The sequence below is a fragment of the Trifolium pratense genome, linkage group LG5, assembly GCF_020283565.1.
Source record: "Trifolium pratense cultivar HEN17-A07 linkage group LG5, ARS_RC_1.1, whole genome shotgun sequence".
NCBI lineage: Eukaryota > Viridiplantae > Streptophyta > Magnoliopsida > Fabales > Fabaceae > Trifolium > Trifolium pratense.
This window is the reverse complement of record NC_060063.1, coordinates 49,251,184-49,270,519: the sequence shown is the minus strand read 5'-3', so window position 1 is coordinate 49,270,519 and position 19,336 is coordinate 49,251,184. Positions and strand designations below refer to the sequence as shown.

The window sequence follows — 19,336 nt, the reverse complement described above, 5'->3', positions numbered from 1 at the left end:
AGCTATAAGCTAGCTTATTTGTGTTACCAAACAGAGCCTATAACTTATTTTTACCAAACAGACCCATAGTATATGAACCAGCCACCCACTGATTAACACACACGGAACAAAAGCTCACCCACCGTTACAAACACAACTAACAACTGTAATGCAATATTTTTAAGAAAAATACTAAACTGTGTCATGGAATAATTCTTTTTTTTGTTGGTAGAGTGTAACGGGATAATATTAAAGAACAAAAATGATAATATTAGAGCATTTCTAATAAGGGTATCTAATAAAGTTTTATAGGCTAATCATACGGTACTTTTTTTTTTTTTATCATTGAAGTTTCATGACATGACACATAGGGTATCGAAATTGATGATACCGGTACCTTAAATAAGGTACCGTATCATCAATTTAATGTTATTATTATTATTCTTTTGTATATAAATTCAATTGAATAGCTTCCATATATGTAACAAATATTACCGTTGACATTCAATGCTTGTTGATCTTGGTTTTCTTTTTTTAATATAGGAAAGTTTTATTTCTTTTGCACCTTTCATTTCATAAGTTTTCATTCAATTTCGTTTCTTCCACAACAATGCAGAATAATTTTTTCTTCTTGTAATTCGATGTTAATTTGATGATATTTCTAATTTGTATAATAAAAACTAAAATATTCAAGCTTGCATGAATTTGATCCAAAACCAATTTCCTACCAGTAACAACTTCCAAAATCCTCCTTTTTTATTTATCTATGTATTTATTCAATTAAATAATTTTTATTTTTATTTAGACAAAATAAAAAAATAAATATAAAATGGACCACTTATTATTAATATATGATACTCAAAAAGTGATATCACCATTGGAGCAAAATACGTATGAGTTTGCATAAATATTACATGACATTGTAGGACCACTTGTTATTAATGTACGAAACCAAAGGTGGTATCCATTGGATATGCTCTTAATCTTAAAAGTAATGTATTTAATGTCTTAAAATTTTAAAATAGAATTTTTTTTTACTTTATTTCCATTTTTGTTTCATTAATCATTGTCTCCGAAATTATTTAACATAACCCTAATTTTAAAAAGGAAATCGTTTAAATGAAAATCATTTAGGCTAGCCAGATCCAAATTTTCATTTTCCTAAAACAATCCCTTAATTAATTGGTGTTAATGCAATGCATATATCTTCATTATCGATTTGATGATGTATAAACTATATTCATAGTTTAGTCGGTATTTTAAGGAATTGAATTAGGTGCAGTCAACTTTTCCGTATAATTAAATAATTTAAACAAATATACTCCCTCCGTCCTAAAAAGAATGACCCATTTTGAATATATGCACTATTCATATATATTGTTTTGACCATATTTTTCTACTAATAAATAAAAATAAATATTAACATATAAGATGTTGTTAGATTCGTCTCGATGAGTATTTTCAAAATATCAATTTTTTATAATTTTTACTATTATACAATTAAAATATTAGTCGCCAAAGTTATGCATTGGCATGCGTGTTTCGGTCAACTGAGTCATTCTTTTTGGGACGGAGGAAGTAATTAATAATCTGAGTACACGACTGCACAGAAAATGTGACTGCATCGGTAAATCAGTCTCATTTTAATCGGAACAATAGTAATAAATCACTGAAATCCCTACTTGAATTTTCCAACGAAAATTTCTACCTATTTATTACACGAAAGCAACAAATTATCCCACCGCATAAATGTTGTACTATATAAATAAATAAATAAATAAAACGCGTCTTTACCATAGCGAGTTTAATTTAGCAGTGTCACACACTGCATATAGTGAGTGGAGGAAGAAAAAGAAACACCGACTCAGTGAGTTGTGAAAGGGTTTAGAGAAAAACCAAAAAATTAAAAAAGATTGAATGAAATGGTGCAACAAATGAGTGAAACAACAACACCTTCAACCCCAGGAAAATTGAAACCAGATAAACCACATCACCACATTCATAACCGATTTAGAATCCATTCTTCACATTCACGTCTTACACTCTTTTCATCTTTATTCCTTGCTTTTATTCTTCTCCTTTTCTTTTTCACCTTCACTCCTCCACCTCCTCCGCCCTCAACCACCGCACCCCGCCGTGTCCTCGGTGATTCCTGGGGCGGTTCTCACTGGGAACATCTTGTCTCTAAATCAGCTCGTCGGAGCTCCGCCTCAGGTCACACCGTCCTAGTCACCGGCGCCGCTGGATTCGTCGGAACTCACGTCTCCCTCGCTTTAAAACGCCGCGGCGACGGTGTACTCGGTTTAGATAACTTCAACCGATACTATGACCCTAACCTAAAACACGCTCGTCAGAAGCTTCTAGAACGCGCCGGAGTTTTCGTCGTTGAAGGTGACATCAACGACGGTCCTCTCCTAAAGAAGCTTTTCGATGTTGTTCCGTTTACTCACGTGATGCATCTCGCTGCACAAGCCGGTGTTCGTTACGCTATGCAAAACCCTATTTCATATGTTCATAGCAACATCGCTGGTTTCGTGAATCTTCTAGAAGCTTGTAAGTCTGCAAATCCTCAACCTGCAATTGTTTGGGCTTCGTCGAGTTCCGTTTACGGTCTTAATTCGAAAGTTCCGTTTTCGGAGAAAGATCGAACGGACCAACCGGCGAGTCTTTACGCGGCGACGAAGAAAGCCGGAGAAGAAATTGCTCATAGTTATAATCATATTTACGGTCTTTCGATCACCGCGTTGCGATTTTTTACTGTTTATGGACCTTATGGTAGACCTGACATGGCTTATTTTTTCTTCACAAAGGATATTTTGAAAGGGAAGCAAATAACAGTGTTTGAATCACCAGATGGTGGAACTGTGGCTAGAGATTTTACTTACATTGATGATATTGTTAAGGGTTGTTTAGGTGCTTTGGATACTGCAAAGAAGAGTACTGGTAGTGGTGGGAAGAAGAAGGGTAATGCTCAATTTAGGGTTTTCAATTTGGGGAATACTTCACCTGTTCCTGTGAGTGAGCTTGTTGCTATATTGGAGAAGCTTTTGAAGGTTAAGGCTAAGAAGAAGATTCTTTTTATGCCAAGAAATGGTGATGTCAAGTTTACTCATGCTAATATTAGTTTGGCTTATAGAGATCTTGGTTATAGACCTACCATTGATTTGGAAACAGGTTTGAAGAAGTTTGTGAAATGGTATCTTGAGTTTTATCCTTCTGGGTCTAACAAGAAAGGATCTTGGTGATTCTTTTGATGCATTTGTCATTTGGGACATTTTAGTTTTTCTTTTGTTATTTGTAATTTTGCTTTGTTTTCGTTTCTCGTTTGTGTGCCTGCCTTGTAGGTTAGTCCATGTACATTCTTCATTTCTGATTTGAGAGATCGAATTGATATGATACTACTAATTTATGCTTCATGTTATCTTTTCTTCTAATGTGTTTTTTGAATTTGAATTGTTGCCTTAGTATTATGCAAATGTACTTCATATGTGATTGAATAAACAATTTAATTAATTATTCAATAAGCTAGTATTTTAGAGTATTTTTTGGTTATGCTTTAGGGTTTCAAATAGCGGTAACGGTTGTGGTGTGTCACCATCCTTGTTATTTTAGATAATAGCAGTCAAATGCGGTCGATGAGGCCTCAATTGTGATTTCGACAATATCAACTAATCATTATGCCGCGAGTTAGAATGTAGTCCACAGGCCTTATTTCAAACCCTATTAAGCACACATTCAAATATGTTCAAATCAACTTATGAATATGTCTTGACTGGTTTTTGAGTGTACTAGTAGTATTCAAATATTAGTTTAAGTGCTTATAAATCTATAAACTCTTCAAACACCCTCTTAATTTTTATGGATTGTTTTGATTTGTTTTTGGGTTTAAACTAGCTTGTCAGTTGATGCCAAATTAACTTGTTTTGCTTTGAGGATAATGCTGGTGTTGTTGCTATGATGATTTTGTTATTGGTTTCTGATAAATGGGAATGCTACTGCTTACCAATGTGCAGGTATAAGTCATGCCAGTGATATCATTTAGTCTGAAAAAGTTTCTGTCATAATGAGTGCTGTTTAGTTTTAGTCTTTTAGGGTGAAAATTACTAGTATAGCCTATTTGGTTTTCAGATATTAATGTCGTTTGGTGGCACCAAGTTTAGGATGATGATTGAGTTCTTAACAAGTGACCATTGTTATGAAGTTGTATTTGAACAGATCCAAAATGATAAATATGGATTTGGTCATGTCACTCTATAGTCTTGTGTACTGTAAAGATAGTTATTCAAGAAAATTTGATGACTATTAACTTGTCAAATCTAGAAATTTACATGTTTCTTTCACATTACATTGGCATGAATGCATTATTAAAATCATATACTGTATTATTTGGTGCTTATCATCTCACCTCAACCTTTGTCATGGAAAGGTTTTTATATGCAGACATCAATTTTAAGTAGCCATAAAGTGCTGCTCATAGATTTCTAGATTATACATCAAGGCAGCACAAATAGTATTGCCAAGTGCATGTGAGAGTAACTTGACAGGAAAACTTTTACAGACTATATATAGACAAGTTATTAGTAGAATAAGCGGTGAAATTGTATGATTCCTTTTGATTTCTGGAATGTCCATATCATCAGGTAAATAATAGTAGTATTATACAGTACTGCATGAGTCACAATCCTTTGTTTGGATGGTAAAATTGTTGCTTTCAAACTCAAAGTGACCTAAGAAGCATTTTGATGGTATCAACTGCAGTACTAATTTTGAAAATGTTTCCTTTTCTGTTTCAGTAGTTCATAGTTAGTACCACTTCATTTGTCTGGTATAGATTGATTGATGACAGGAAATCTTGTTGCAACTCTTACGTCCTTATCAGACAGTGATTGAAAAAGCTTAATACCAAACTCACTAATGAGTTAACTGATTCTTATTCTTAATATGGTCAAATGAAAATTATTGTTGAAAGATGTAATAAGCCAAACATGTAAAATTTCATTTGTTAATGATCAAACTTAATTCATTTAAGAATTGAGTTGAAATTTGTACCTCAAGTTTTGTATACTCATTAGCTACCTCACCCACTCATTACTTCTTGTAATGTCATCTTGCAGCTGTAATATTTCTTATAGCAGAAGTTTGCTTGCTGTGACAGTCAACTCAAGTACTCGATCTCCTTTCTACATATTGATTATATCAATTAATACAAACTTACTTTAGGTTATAAAATTGTAACATATCGACCCTAAGTTCTAGCTGAACCTTCATTATTGTAAGGATGGGGCTTAACTATAAAATCCAAGTGAAACTGTTTGGAAGATGAGACTAGTATAACTATAATCCAAGTGACATCATATAATTAATTTTTGCCCAAGTATTTAAGTATTCTAACTAACATCCATGTATTCTCACTGGTATTGGTTGAGGTTCTTAATCACATTCCATACAAAGTTCCATCATATGACATTGCAGTTACTATGGAGCCACTAGTTTGTTTTGTTAACCTCTTGTTTCTTCTTTTTGGCGAAGTGTCTAAAGTTCGGTCGGAATATAAATAAACCCTATCAAAAAACTGTTTTTTTAAGAATCAAACTTGGATTATTTTAAATTGTTCTTCCTGAAAGAATTAATAAAAGTTTTCACTTAAAGATTGGGTGGGGAACATAATGAATTGAGTGACTCATATTTGAGGGAGAGATTGTTGTGTAGCAAGTATGACTGTGTGGGGTTGGAAGTTCTACATTGTTTGAAAAAGTAAAAGTTGCACAACATATAAGTGAAATGATTCATAAACTAAATAACTTGAGTTTTTGGATAAAGATGTGGTGTTCAATTCACTTCACTTGTGTGCTTTTGTTTCTATTTAAAATTTTGTTTTTATTTATATTTTTATTTATTTAACCATTGTCCCGAAAACACCATTTAACATCATCATAAAATTATGTTGTGCAACGCAATGACAGCTAACAAATATTTGAAGAGAGAATATTCCATGGATAACCTCTACGATGAATTGTGAAAAAATAAATAAAAAAATAAGTACATGTGATTTTTTTTTTAAGGGAAAAATGTAGGCATATGTGTTGCACAAAAGGATTGCTCATTCAAGTTTTACATTAAGAAGTCAAATTTTTTTTTATCATAAATATAGAAAATTAGTTTGAGTTTTTTCACATATTTCAAGAGTATTGGAAGAAAATTGTCTAGTCTACATTCATAATACAATAAGTCTAGATCATGAAAGGCTTTAAACATGTGACCATTTAATTAAGATGTACAAATTTTTTACAATTTAAACAAATTTTTGATTAATTAAGACATTAAACTTATGTAATAATGAGTTTCACTAAAAAATACTACTATCTTTTAAAGAAAAACTCGAGTTTAATCAGATTTTAGCGGTCAAATTCCACATTGCTAGAACTTCTTCCTCAAATAACCGCATGGTCAACAAAAAAACAAACTCCCGGTTGGCCGTGCCAACAATTAAAGACTAACAAATCAATTATTAGTATCATGATGATCATGATAAATATGTTTTGACCAAATCAATTAAAAACTGTCAAAACAAAAATCCCATTAAAAACCTAAAGAAAAATAGAAAATCAAGAAAATGAGATAAAAGAAAAAGGAAAAAAAAAATGAATGCAAAAAAAGTAGTTTAATTTGTCTGTAAGTGGTGTAAATTGTAATAACAGTAAAGAACAGCAATTAATTTAATTTAATTTAATTTTTCATTTCAAGAGGTAATTGAATTGAATTTGATTGGATCAGATGATATGGTATGTCTCCGTGCAAAAACAATCATAATATTAATGCAAAGTACTAATCATCATCTTGGTGTTTCTGTTTCTGTTTCTGTGTGCTGAATTAATCGCTTATCAACAATTGAAAAGGATCGGTGAAAGGAGAAAAATCAAAATCAAAATCAAAATCAAAATCAAAATCAAAGTAGCTTAGCGATGAAAGGCGTCTTTTCGGCGCCTGGTGATTACGTTCATTTCAAGTCCCAAGTTCCTCTTCACAAAATCCCTGTAATTCTCTTTTTCTTGCTCCTAATTCCGATTAATTAATTCTTCATATTTTTCACAAATTACTACTGTTTCTGCATTCATACATAGTAATTAGATCCAGTTCAGCTTGATTTCAGAATTGAGAATTGGGAATTAGGGAAAGGGATTTCCATTTTCATTTTCCATTAGGTTAATTAATTAATCTTTGATGATTCTTTGTAGATTGGAACTAAGCAATGGCGTTATTATGATTTCGGTCCAAAAGCTGTACCTCCACTTATATGTCTTCCTGGAACTGCTGGAACTGCTGATGTATACTACAAACAGATTATGTCATTATCTATGAAGGTATATTCATTGCTTCTTATCACTTTCAATTCTATTTATTGAATATCCAAGTTGAAAATATGCGATAATAGTATTGAACTTACCGTCTTACATGAGTAACCGATGTAATGGTAGTAGTATTAGACAATTCTTTTATACAAATATTTGAGCATGATTAGTAAAATGAAAATTAGGTGATACTATTTTTGTAACGGAAACAAGAAATGTAAACAGGATGAAAAATATGGTTAAATTAAGTATGCTATGACTTCTGCTAAGTTTCCAACGCACACATACACAGGCGTGGTTAAGCTTAGATTTGAGGGAAATGGTCAAGATTAAAACTTAGCATGTGATCTTTTGAAGTGGTTGTGTCGTGTGATCATTAATTAACTTTTCTTCTTGATTATCTATGTATGGTCAAGTTTTGCTCCTTTCGCTCTTTGATAAAAATAGCTCTCTCACTTTATATGAAAGATATTTATTGTGATTTATATTTACTTTAAGAATGTGTGTGCGCCCCCCGTCTTTATAACTGATATATCCTACTCTTATAGAAAAGAGTGATTGTGCATTAGTAATACATTCTGTATATCATCCTTTGTAATTAATAGCACTATGCGACAAAATATTCCTGTCGTTTATTTTCTGCTAACGCGAGTTTACTGCAGTTCAGTTTATTTGTTGGTTGATACTTGTGTATACTTTCAATAAGTGATTGTGCATTAGTAATACATCCTTTGTAATAAATAGCATTGCGCGACAAAATATTCTTGTCGTATATTGCATGGAAACACGGGTTTACTAGAGTTCAGTTTATTTGCTGGTTGCATACCGGTTTATACTTTCAATAATTCTCATGTATTGCAGTTCTAGAAGGAGTTACTAAAGTTTTCATTTAATGCAGGGCTACCGTGTCATATCTGTAGATATACCTCGTGTATGGCATCACAACGATTGGATTCAAGCATTTGAAAAGTTCTTGGATGCTATTGATGTACACCATGTATGATCTCCTCAAACTTCCGTTGTGCATTGTATTACAAACTTTTTTACTTATCAAACTGATACTTAGCAATAGCATCTCTATTGTCTTTCATCTGTAGATATTTACTAAATATCATCTCACATAGATCATAGATGCTAAATATATAATTGTTTGCTTTTGGAGCCATTGTGCTTGATTTGGTATCAAACACTGGTACCAGTGCGCCTTGTTGAACAAATTGAGAATTTCAATTAGTGGAAAAGCTCATGAGCTTCAAACATTTTTTTCAGTTTTGTACATCATCTGATGTTCATACGTTAGGGGGAAAAGTTATATTTTCCGTGCACTTTTATGTTATAAATATGGAACTGTTTTAAAAGCTTCTCTGATTTTTAGTTATAGTCTTGGGTATTTTTTAGTAGAAGTCCAAATATTCCAACTTCTACTGTTAAGTGTTTCAGTGAGGATATAGTTTGTTTCTGGAATTGTGTTTTATTTGGTTAAGATTTGAGTTCTGGTCCTTTAATTTCATATTTCATTACTAATATATTGTATGGTTAATGTCTTCTGCAAGTTAATTCTATGAATGAATAATTTCGTACAGAATGAAAGTTAGCCAACCCTAAATGCTTTTAATAGTTTTAACAGCAAACTTTCTTCTGTCTGTGAACACTAAGTCAAATTATCTCTCTATGTAAAATATTGTTACAAATTTTTTTGGTGACCTAGGTTCAAGTTATTAAACTCTAAGACAAATTTAGTAAACTGGTTTAATCTCTGTTACAGATACATCTTTATGGAACATCACTTGGTGGCTTCCTAGCACAACTCTTTGCTCAGCATCGTCCAAGACGAGTTAGGTCATTGGTTTTATCAAATTCATTTTTGGAGACACGGAGTTTCTCTGCTGCAATGCCATGGGCACCAATGTACTTGTCTCAAATTCTGTTGTAGAGTATTGATAGATAATTAGATATATAAACTAGAAATGAAAAAATTGTCTATGGTTGTGTCCTTTCCATATATGAAAGATAAACTTAGATTTGTGCTGACCTAGTGTAATTTCTTGTGAACAAATGCTTCAATGATTACATTTCCTACACAAATAGGATTTTATGCATTGTAAAGATATTGTTAATAGGCACAATCACATTAATCACACAGACATTAGAATGATATATCTAAATAATGGATTGATTTGTGTGGCAGAAGACAAATCACTCTTAAATATCCATTGACTCTGCACATCCATAATTACTATTGTTTGTGAGCCCCTTGGTGATATATATAGCCTGCCTTACCTTGAAATGAGGCAATATGCCATCCACTTTAAAAAAAACCTGCATAATCCATTTTGCTTGAGAATTTCTCACTATCCTGATAGCTCTTCATTAGATCTATTATGTCCTCCAACTATTAATTGGTCCAGTTTTATTGTTTGCATTTACAGTGTTAGTTGGACTCCTTCTTTTTTGTTGAAGCGGTATGTCTTAACAGGAATTCGTGATGGTCCCCATGAACCATTTATTGCGGATTCAGTTGACTTTGTTGTTTCTCAGGTACTCTGTCTTGCAATAATCTCATGTTTATTAATAACCTGCCACTGTTTGCCTTTTTTATGCTAGAAGTTTTCTGCTTTGAGATAACTAAAAGAGTTTAAATATGATAAACCAATGGATTTCTTTAAACCAATGTATATGATAAACTTTTATGTTTTTGTATTTGTCTTAAATAAGTTGATTAATTTACTTGATTCTGTAACATGACTTATTCAGGTGGAAACCCTCTCTAGAGAAGACTTGGCTTCCAGAATGTCACTGACAACAGAGGATGCTTCAGTGGGACCCCTTCTTCTTTCAGATTCATTTATCACTATAATGGATGTATGTAGCTTTGCTTAATTCTCTATCATGCAGATCACTCCCTTATGAAAATAATTTTTTTTTTTTGTATGATACCATTAATTCTTAGTTATTCTGTTTCTAACTGATATATTGCATATAAACATATATTTATTGCCCGTGACTTTTTGATGAAAATGTCTAGTGCTGTAATTATGTATGACTGTTTTCTGGTTTACCATTTGATTATGACACAACAAGTAGTATGGTGTGAGATATTTTATAAATCCACTCACATTTTTTTGTAAATTCAATTATCTTGCTTGTTTCTTGAAGACTAATGACTACTGCGCAATCCCTCAACAACTTAAAGAACAATTGAGTGAAAGATATCCTGAGGCAAGGCGCGCGTCTTTGAAAACAGGTGGAGATTTTCCTTTCCTTTCGCGACCAGATGAAGTCAACTTACATCTTCAGGTATTTGCAGGTATCAATTTTCATATTTGGGATTTGTTGTGCTCATGTATTTATGTTTTAACTATTGTCTATTGTAAATGATAGTTGCACCTTAGACGGGTTGGTGTGGAGGCTCGGCCGGATTTGGTTCCCAGTATTCCTAAAGGTGATATTGGAGGAAGTCCTAGTAAAGAGAATGATGGTGATGACTCTGACAAGTCACCTAAGGATGACACGGATAAGGATGACAGGAGAGGATCAGAACCATCTACTGAAAGTGAGATCAATCCTGCCCCGGAAAGCTCCGGATCCCATATTTTGGACAACCAGCCAGTTGAAAGTTCAGAATGTTGCCTCTTGAATCATGAAATCACCTTGAATGTCGTACCTAGTGGATTCGTTCAGGAAAAGTGCGTTGTGCCTCAAGAAATACCTGTACAATTTGTGTGGGAATATGTTGTTCTATTTCATGTTCTTCACAACATCAGTTCACTGTACATTATTATCTTGAACTATTCTTTTGAATTTAGGCAAGTTGTGTAAGATGGAAATCTTTTGGATATAGTGTATTGTGAAAACCGAGTGTGTGAAAGAAAGTTGCTAAGGTTGACCTTATAGTGAACTGGATTTCTGAAATTCTTTGGTTAAGTTAATTATTTGAAATATGAAGGTTGGATGTGAAATGTTAAACCATCAAATTTTATATTTCATGTTTTAATCTTTTACCTGACTCTTGAGCTGGAGGTGCTTGTAAAATTCCATGTTTTCTCTCTAGCTAGGACGTGGGAGTTTAAATGTCCCACTTTTATTCTGAAGGGATGTGTGTGCTCGACTTAGCATGTCACGACTTGACCTCTAACAATAGAAGTTAACATAAGGTCCATTTAGATAGATGCATTACAATTTTAGGGATGTACTTTTTAATTTGTGAAAACTTTGAAACTGTATTGACTGGCATTGAATAAACTTTGTGCATTCACTAAGTTGAATGACATTGAATAAATTTTGTGTATTCACTAAGTTGAATCGTATTCTTTAAGTTGTAAATTAAACCGAGTTGAATCGTCTTCTTTATTGTAAAATTCTCAATCTCAATGCCTTCACCAAGTTGGCAACAACAGTGTGGAACAGCTCTATTGAATCAAATAGATTGGATCGGAAGGGTGTTGACAGGTGAGGTAGTGATGAGTCATTTTTCGTGGGAGGAAGAGTCAGTAGAATAGTGTAAGTATTTGTTGGCTTCTAGTAAGTTAATGTTGGTGATGAGTGGTCCTGAAACAATATTTATAGTGACTATTCAGTCAAGCAAGTTTATCAGTTGCTATGTGAGACAAAAATGTTAATGGTGCGATGATATATATTGTCCAAGCTTTTATCTGGAATCCTATTGTGTCAGTAGCAATGTTTTAAGAACCGGACCGGAGGTCGAACCGTTATGACAACTGGTTCAAGGGTCAACCGGTCGGATCGGTTCAACCGTTATTGAACCGTTTATATTGAACCGTTCATATAATTTTTTCACGTGTTTGAGTCTATGGTTGGAAAGGAAAGATTTTTGATTTTTTAACCTTTCAATTTCAATCCATCGTTTTTTTTAATTAAAAAATCAGTTTTTTTTTTTTTTTTTTAAGTGAGAGAAAAACCGGCCAGTTTTTCCGGTTCATCGGTTCACCGGTTCACACCGGTTCACACCGGTTCACACCGGTTCATACCGGTTCACACCGGTTTTTGACCGGTTCCACTGACTAGCGGTTCTTGCTAGTCGTCCGGACCGCCGAGGGCACCGGTTCGCGGTCGAACCGGTCGGACCGGCCGGTCCGGTTCGGTTTTTAAAACATTGGTCAGTAGTGAAAGTTTCATTATTTGTTTCGAGGTTATTCAACAACAAATTACCCTCTAAGGTTAATTTATTTGAGTGTTCATTTTATGGGTGTTCTGTGGGAAATAGATTAGGTGCATTTTTAGAATTGTTTCTATGTTACTGTGTTGGATTGGTTGGTTGTGTTGTTTTTGTAATTTTATTTTGACATTTGTTTTGATGTATTATTTTCCTATTCTTGGCTCATCTTATGCTATGAATAATTAATTGGTAATGATTCAGTTTTTTGCTTGTTCGAAAAAATCTCTATTGAATCATACAGGAACTTCAGTAGGAATAATAGAGGATATTGTTTCAACTCAGCGTGATCTACGTTTAAAATACATTGTTTTGCCTCAAGTCAATCCTTCGGTAGTTCAATACATCTCTATACTTGTAACATGAGCATGAACACTCAACAAGTATTAACCAAACTTTGGGATACATTGGTTCATCCCACATCGCCAGTTCTGCTTACCAAAAATGGCCAACTAGGAGCTCTCGATTCCATTGTATGGCTCAACAGAACAGTCACACCGTCGTACCTATTTAAAGTTTGAGAATAGGCCGAGGGCATTGCACCCCCAATGCCTCTAGTAATTGGCGTTACCATGATAGAACTCACGCTCAGGATCCAGCTATTATGTGAACCATTGATCCTTTGATTTGTATCATTCACAAAAAATGAACTTATTTTGATGTAATATTAAGATCTTTCGGAAATGTCAATCACATACTACATACATATTATATAAAGAAGTGAGGGGCACTCAGAACTACATCAAACCAAGTTCAGCAGGGCAACAATTCAAGACCTCCTGTGGCTATAAATATGTAAACAATGTCTACCATTGCAGTGAAAAGGTAAAACATGGAAAAAATAAATCTGTGACAAATCATTTATTCAAGAATAAAAAATATCCTTTTGTCAAAAAGAGAAAAGAATAAAAAATGACCTTTTATCAAAAAAAGAAGAGAATAAAAAATAACCTATACAAAATGAAGTACATCGCCGAGCCAATTATTAAAGGATCAAAAGAAAATTTGCTGAATCATTTTTTTTATCAGAAACCGTCAAATCCAGTAAAGCTCCAACATATATTATAACTTCAAATTAAAACCAAAATCTGAAAACTGAAATCAGCCACTTCTTCAAATGACAACAACTAGTTCTCCAATATATTAAAACGAAGGAACAAGACATTGATAAATAAATTAACTAGCATGAGTGTCTTTCCTCAGTCTGACCATAGGTTCTTAGTAAACTAAGGTACCACATCACCTATCTAGACACCAAAAAAAACTACATATGATATGGAACAAAATTCATGAAAACCAACTCATTCTCTAAGCAACAAGAGTGCTGGCAGTTGTTGATTCGCTGCAAAAGAGACAAGTTATTAATATCAGCATACATTAGAATTACACCCAAAAAAAACAAGATGTGAATCCAACAGATAATAGCACCAACTAAAAGAAAGCATCATACAGATACATGGACAGAAAACAAAATTGTACAACAAGCAAGGAACCACAATAGAATGGTTCAGATAACAATTGAAGAAAGCGAAATGGTTCATGTTGTATTCAACTTATAATGAATCTAAAATTTCTTCACGCCGAAGTGCAAATGTATATACCATTAAACGTAAAGCTTATTCCTCAGAAGTTGACTAGTACATGGAAAGCAATGAAGTTTAGAATATAGGTTAACATTTACTACAATACAATAGGAGAAAAAAGAAAGCCCTCTCAAACATAACAAAACTTCTTCACTCACTGCACCAAAACATAGTTAAACTCTAATAATTTATTCATCCATCAACAACCTTTTTCTAATACTACCAAAGACAGTGAAGACCAATAACAAAAAACAAAAATGGTACTTACTACTTCCAGACTGGGGGGAGCTTCTTGGTCTTCTTGTAATAACGAGCAAGACGGTGGATTCTGCTCTCAACAAGAATCAACCTGAATTTGGAGTCCTTATCCTTTCTATTCCTCTCCAGATGCTTCCTAATTGAAACTGCCTTCTTGATCAAATGGTACAGATCCTCAGGAATTTCAGGTGCAAGTGCTGAAATCGACCCCAAAAGTAATCTCATTAACTGACATATTTCATGTTTGTATAAATAGCTAAATGAAAACATATAGCCTAAGCACTTATCGTAAGTGATTATGGGCCTGTTCGGATAAACAGCTTATAGCACAACAAGTGGGAAGCACTTATGTAAAAGCTTACACATAAGCTATTTATAGCAAAAGACAAAATAAAGATAAATTGTTTTTATTTATGATATGAGCTGTTTTCATAAGTTATATTGGTGAACTTATGAAAATAAGCTAAAAAAAAACTAGGAAAATTGTAATAAGCTGTTTTCATAAGTTAGCCCACAGTCACAAAACTTATGCAAGTAGACAAGCTCAAATAAGCAAATCCAAACAGGCCTATATTATATAAAGTGCTATTTCTATAACAAATAAAATAAATCAAAATGTTTTCATATAACCTATATGATGGATAGCTAATATAAATAAACTGAAAAAAACTTATCAAAATGCCATGCACTAATTCTATAAGCTGTCCAATCTCACAAATGCTTATGCTAATAAATGAGTTCAATTGTTCAAATAGGCCAATGCAATTACAAACATACCCATGTTCTAAACAAACACAAATTCCAAAAACAATTGTGCAAGTTTTAAAGAACAAACCATGAGCCTTAAGGATACGGAGGATTTTGCTTCCGGTGATACTCTTGACCTGAGCAATTCCATGAGAGTCACGAAGAATGACACCAATCTGAGATGGAGTCAAACCTTTCTTTGCAAATTTGCAAATAGTATCTGCCACCTAAAAATCAAGCAGAAAAATTGCATTTTTTTAAGATTAATAAACCGATTAAAAACACATAATTAACCAATAATCACAACAACAAAAAAAATGTTAATTTGTAAAAGAAAATTACATCTTGTGTAGTGATCTTTTGCCAACTTGCTGCTGATCTCTTGTATGGTAAAGCAGAAGATGAAATACCCTTACTGAAATCAAAAAATTGAAACAATTAAAATAAAAAATGTCGATTGTTGAAGTGAGAAAACAATGAAATTGAGATCGATAATGAGATTGAGAATGGAAGAATGATACGAACCCTTTACTGTGCATACGACCCATGATTGCTGAAGCTTTGAGCTGCTGCGAAGTTTGTGATTAGGGTTTTGCAGTGCCGCAACGACGATTTTTGAGAATTCCAAACCCTAACACTGCTTCACTTGTGTGGCCTTTATAAATGAAACAAGTAACCAATGCCGTCATACTACGTCGTTTTGCAGAATTGGAAAAAAGTACTAGTAAAACAAAATGTTATTTATTTATTTAAAAAAGCAAAAATACTAAAAATACTGTAGTAAATGGTATGTCACCCTTGGAAAAAGTTACCGTTAGCTTGTAAAACCAGAAGAGAAATTATATTTAGGCAATTTTTGATAAAAATTAGCGGATAGTTTATAAAATAGCTTATAGTGAATGAGTTTATAACGAAATTTTTTTTACCTTATAATGAATAAGTTAACCGGTTGAATTTATAGTATTTTCCCTGTTCCTTTTTATTGTTGTTTGGGATCGTGTGCATTACTCATATAAACTATTATGATCATAATTTTTTACTAATATATAAAAATAAATATTACTGACATATAAGATGTTGTTCAATAAACCATTAAGTTTGGTCTAATGGTGAATGATTTGGATAATATGCATGAAGTCATAAGTTCGATTCTCATTACCAACATTGTAAACCAAAAAAAGATATTGTTCAATTTGTCTCGACGAGTATTTTAAAAATATAAAATTTTCATAATTTTTTATAAAAAATATTTAAAGATATTAGTTATCAAAGTTGTGGATTGGCATATGTGCAGAAATCTAAAACGACAAATAAAAAAAACGGAGGGAGTCTTTGGTAAATTAGCAGTTGAACTAACTTATAAGTATAAAATGACATAAAAAAATATTTAATTAATATTTAATTTTTTCAAGTAAGATAACAGGGGTAAAATTGGAAGAAACAATAATAAGCTATAAGTTCATAAGCCACTTGAAATAGCGTTTAAAAAATAAGCTATAAATTCTTTTTGAAAAATATTTAACAAACAAGTCATTTTTTGTCATATGAGCTTATAAGCTGTAAGTTCAAATTCTAACCTTACCAAACAAAGCCTTAGATTAAAAAATTGATGTAAAATAATATATTATTCTTTTGTGTATTTTCAAAATGTGTAAAACAATATTTACTCAAAGTTTAAGAAATAAAAAGTAGGAAAAAGATAGAAACAAACACAAGTGATAGTGTAATATATTAACAATTTGCTTATAAAAAAAATTATATATAAAAAAAAAACGCAAGTAATAGAAAACTTTGACGGTTTGACCCCTTAACCAAGGTGATAAGGTTTGAAGTGGATTTATGTACTGAGAAAATTAAATTAGAAGGAAAATAATTCACTTTGTGTACCGTGCCCTAAAAAGATATTAATCATTCACAAATGACAATAAAATTTTGTATTTATAACATAGCTACAAACCCAAATAAAAAATATTTAGACACATACAATTGAAAAAAAAAAAAAATATAAACTAATTTAGTTGCATCATTTCATATCATTTCATTATTTTTTCTATTCATTTTTAAATTTTTTTGCGTGTGTGCCTAAACATAAAACATTTAGGCTTATGCCTAACCAAGAATAGCTCGGATTTATTAAAGAGTGACATGTAAATTTATTTCCTTAAGAAAAAAATCTTAAACATATAGGAATATATGAAGGAATGAGATGAGTAGCTCAACTGGTTAAGCAAGTTGAGTTAAGGGTTAAGGAGTAGGAAGTTCAGGGTTCAAGTCATGGCAAAGGAGAAAAAAAAGGCTTAAATATCACATTGGTCCCTATATGTATGCGTTTTTTTTGTTTTAGTCCCCGTATCATTTTTTTTTGACATACAGAGATTAAAACCAAAACAAATATGATACAGAGACTAAAACCAAAAAAATGCGTACATACAACGACCAATGTGATATTTAAGCCTTAAAAAAATATAGAAAGATATAAATACCACAAAGTATACTACTATTCACAATGTTTATAATCATCCATCTCTACCAACACAAGTAGTAGAGTTAGCTGATTAGGCAACTAATATGCGACTATATCAGCAATTAGTCAGCAAATATTCTTGCTTCCAAAGTGCTGAGTGGCTGTGAATGAGACTTAATTGGATCCAAATTAATATTGTTATCGATTGGACGCGGTGACCAGCTTCAACCCCACAGACAAACATTTCTTTTGGATTTGGATCCAAGTTATACATTTAATTTATTCACATAATATCAAATCCGTAACTTAGAGAATAAACTTGTCACGGTTCATCAGCCTTAGTACAAACGTCATATTATATACGCAAAAATTAAAGTTCGAATTTTAATTATTCTATAAATTTATTTTTTTAACAAAACATTCCACTTATTTATCACTTTAAAAGTGGAATTCTAGTATTTTTTTTTTTTAAGAAGTTAAATTAACTCACCAAAGGAATTCTAGTACTATTTAACAAGTGATATTAACATTCTCTTCACATGTTAGTTGTATATTCGAGAATGTTATCTGTTTTGTACTCGAACTAAGCTCAATTTAGTTTCGAGCATAGTTTATTTAAGCGTCGAGCTCAATCCAATAACATGTTAGCCCAAGATCATACGCGTCTCTGTTCAACGGCCATAGAAGTTGGCACATTTGTAACGATAGACATTGGAATAATTGATATTTACTGTTAATCATGATTTTTCAATCGTTATTCCGATAAATATTAATGTTGAGACCGCGAGATTCTCCCCCACATTAATGGTTTTGTTTTTGTGCTGGAACTATATATTAATTGTATTATATTATTACTCTCAAATAGTCAAATGATATATATAGTTCCAACTCAAAACCAAAATCATTAATGTGAGGGAAAATCCCAAATAATATAGTCGTTATATATGGCACACTCATTGCATGATTATTAATTGTATAAACTAATTAATTTTTTTTTTACAATAGTAAACTCAATTTCTTTCATTAATCCAAGTGTTCTCGATACAAAGAGGAATCAAATTAAATAGACAGCGACTAGACTCAGAATAGGATGTCCTAACTAAGGTGTGAGCAAACGTATTTGCTTACCACTTAATATACTTCACCTCAAAGTTGGGATAAAACATTAACATAAACTTAATATTAGAAATTAGCATGCTAAATTAAGAGTAGCCTACACAACTGGAAGAAATATATAGCATCAACTACAGCTTTTGAGTTACTTTCGAAAGTAACATGGGAGAGACATCTTTGAATCACTCCATACATAGCTTTTTTAATTGACAAAGCCTCCCCTTCCATTGTGCTGAGCCTCTCATGGAGTATCTTGGAACCTGCTAGAACGAACCGCCCTCGGTAATCACAGATACACCAACCCCAACCCGTTGTACACCCTCTTCGTCGTTTTAGAAACTAGCATCGACATTGCACTTGCAGCGACCATAAACAGGAGGTTGCACTATACACTGTCATTTGCGTTGGTTTCTGTTGTTCTTTGTATGTTTCGTGAGCCTTGCACTGCTATATCCATTCCTCCCAAAGTTGCACCACTTGTGTACCAACTTGTCTAATTCATCCTCAGTGGCGGAGCAACACGAAAAAATTGGGGTGGGCCGCTATAAATATAAACGGGGTTTGAACCGTAAATATTTAAAATTCATGTATGTTAATATATCTTATGTATTACTATGATTATACTCATAAGGATTAAATAAGTTTTTAGACTTTATCGATATACTATATT

General features: G+C 32.5%; 3 protein-coding genes across 3 annotated transcripts; 2 read left to right on the top strand and 1 right to left on the bottom strand.

The window, feature by feature from the left end:
* The first annotated feature begins 1,678 nt into the window (after positions 1 to 1,678).
* Positions 1,679 to 3,426, top strand: LOC123887259 (UDP-glucuronate 4-epimerase 5). Its single transcript, XM_045936542.1, has one exon. It carries the CDS (start codon positions 1,902 to 1,904, stop codon positions 3,222 to 3,224), a length of 1,323 nt encoding a protein of 440 aa, XP_045792498.1. The 5' UTR covers positions 1,679 to 1,901; the 3' UTR covers positions 3,225 to 3,426.
* A 3,173-nt stretch (positions 3,427 to 6,599) lies between these two features.
* Positions 6,600 to 11,287, top strand: LOC123887258 (maspardin). Its single transcript, XM_045936541.1, has 8 exons — positions 6,600 to 7,013; positions 7,215 to 7,340; positions 8,227 to 8,325; positions 9,094 to 9,236; positions 9,758 to 9,866; positions 10,083 to 10,190; positions 10,485 to 10,625; positions 10,710 to 11,287. The coding sequence occupies exons 1-8, from the start codon at positions 6,942 to 6,944 to the stop codon at positions 11,145 to 11,147; spliced, it is 1,236 nt and encodes a 411-aa protein (XP_045792497.1). The 5' UTR covers positions 6,600 to 6,941; the 3' UTR covers positions 11,148 to 11,287.
* A 2,254-nt stretch (positions 11,288 to 13,541) lies between these two features.
* On the bottom strand, positions 13,542 to 15,777 carry LOC123887257 (40S ribosomal protein S13-like). Its single transcript, XM_045936540.1, has 5 exons — positions 15,615 to 15,777; positions 15,432 to 15,504; positions 15,178 to 15,316; positions 14,353 to 14,539; positions 13,542 to 13,843 (listed from the first exon to the last, which is right to left on the bottom strand). The coding sequence occupies exons 1-5, from the start codon at positions 15,635 to 15,637 to the stop codon at positions 13,810 to 13,812; spliced, it is 456 nt and encodes a 151-aa protein (XP_045792496.1). The 5' UTR covers positions 15,638 to 15,777; the 3' UTR covers positions 13,542 to 13,809.
* Positions 15,778 to 19,336: the final 3,559 nt, after the last annotated feature.

Bases quoted from the DNA above. Each gene is read 5' to 3' on its own strand.
- LOC123887259 (XM_045936542.1), top strand. From the start codon at position 1,902: ATGGTGCAACAAATGAGTGAAACAACAACACCTTCAACCCCAGGAAAA.
- LOC123887258 (XM_045936541.1), top strand. From the start codon at position 6,942: ATGAAAGGCGTCTTTTCGGCGCCTGGTGATTACGTTCATTTCAAGTCC. The intron at 8,326-9,093 runs GTATGATCTCCT...TCTCTGTTACAG, and splicing joins ATGCTATTGATGTACACCAT to ATACATCTTTATGGAACATC. The intron at 10,626-10,709 runs GTATTTGCAGGT...TGTAAATGATAG, and splicing joins AAGTCAACTTACATCTTCAG to TTGCACCTTAGACGGGTTGG.
- LOC123887257 (XM_045936540.1), bottom strand. From the start codon at position 15,637: ATGGGTCGTATGCACAGTAAAGG. The intron at 15,505-15,614 runs GTTCGTATCATT...TTTTGATTTCAG, and splicing joins GGTCGTATGCACAGTAAAGG to TAAGGGTATTTCATCTTCTG. The intron at 13,844-14,352 runs GTAAGTACCATT...TCTCTTTTGCAG, and splicing joins CTCCCCCCAGTCTGGAAGTA to CGAATCAACAACTGCCAGCA.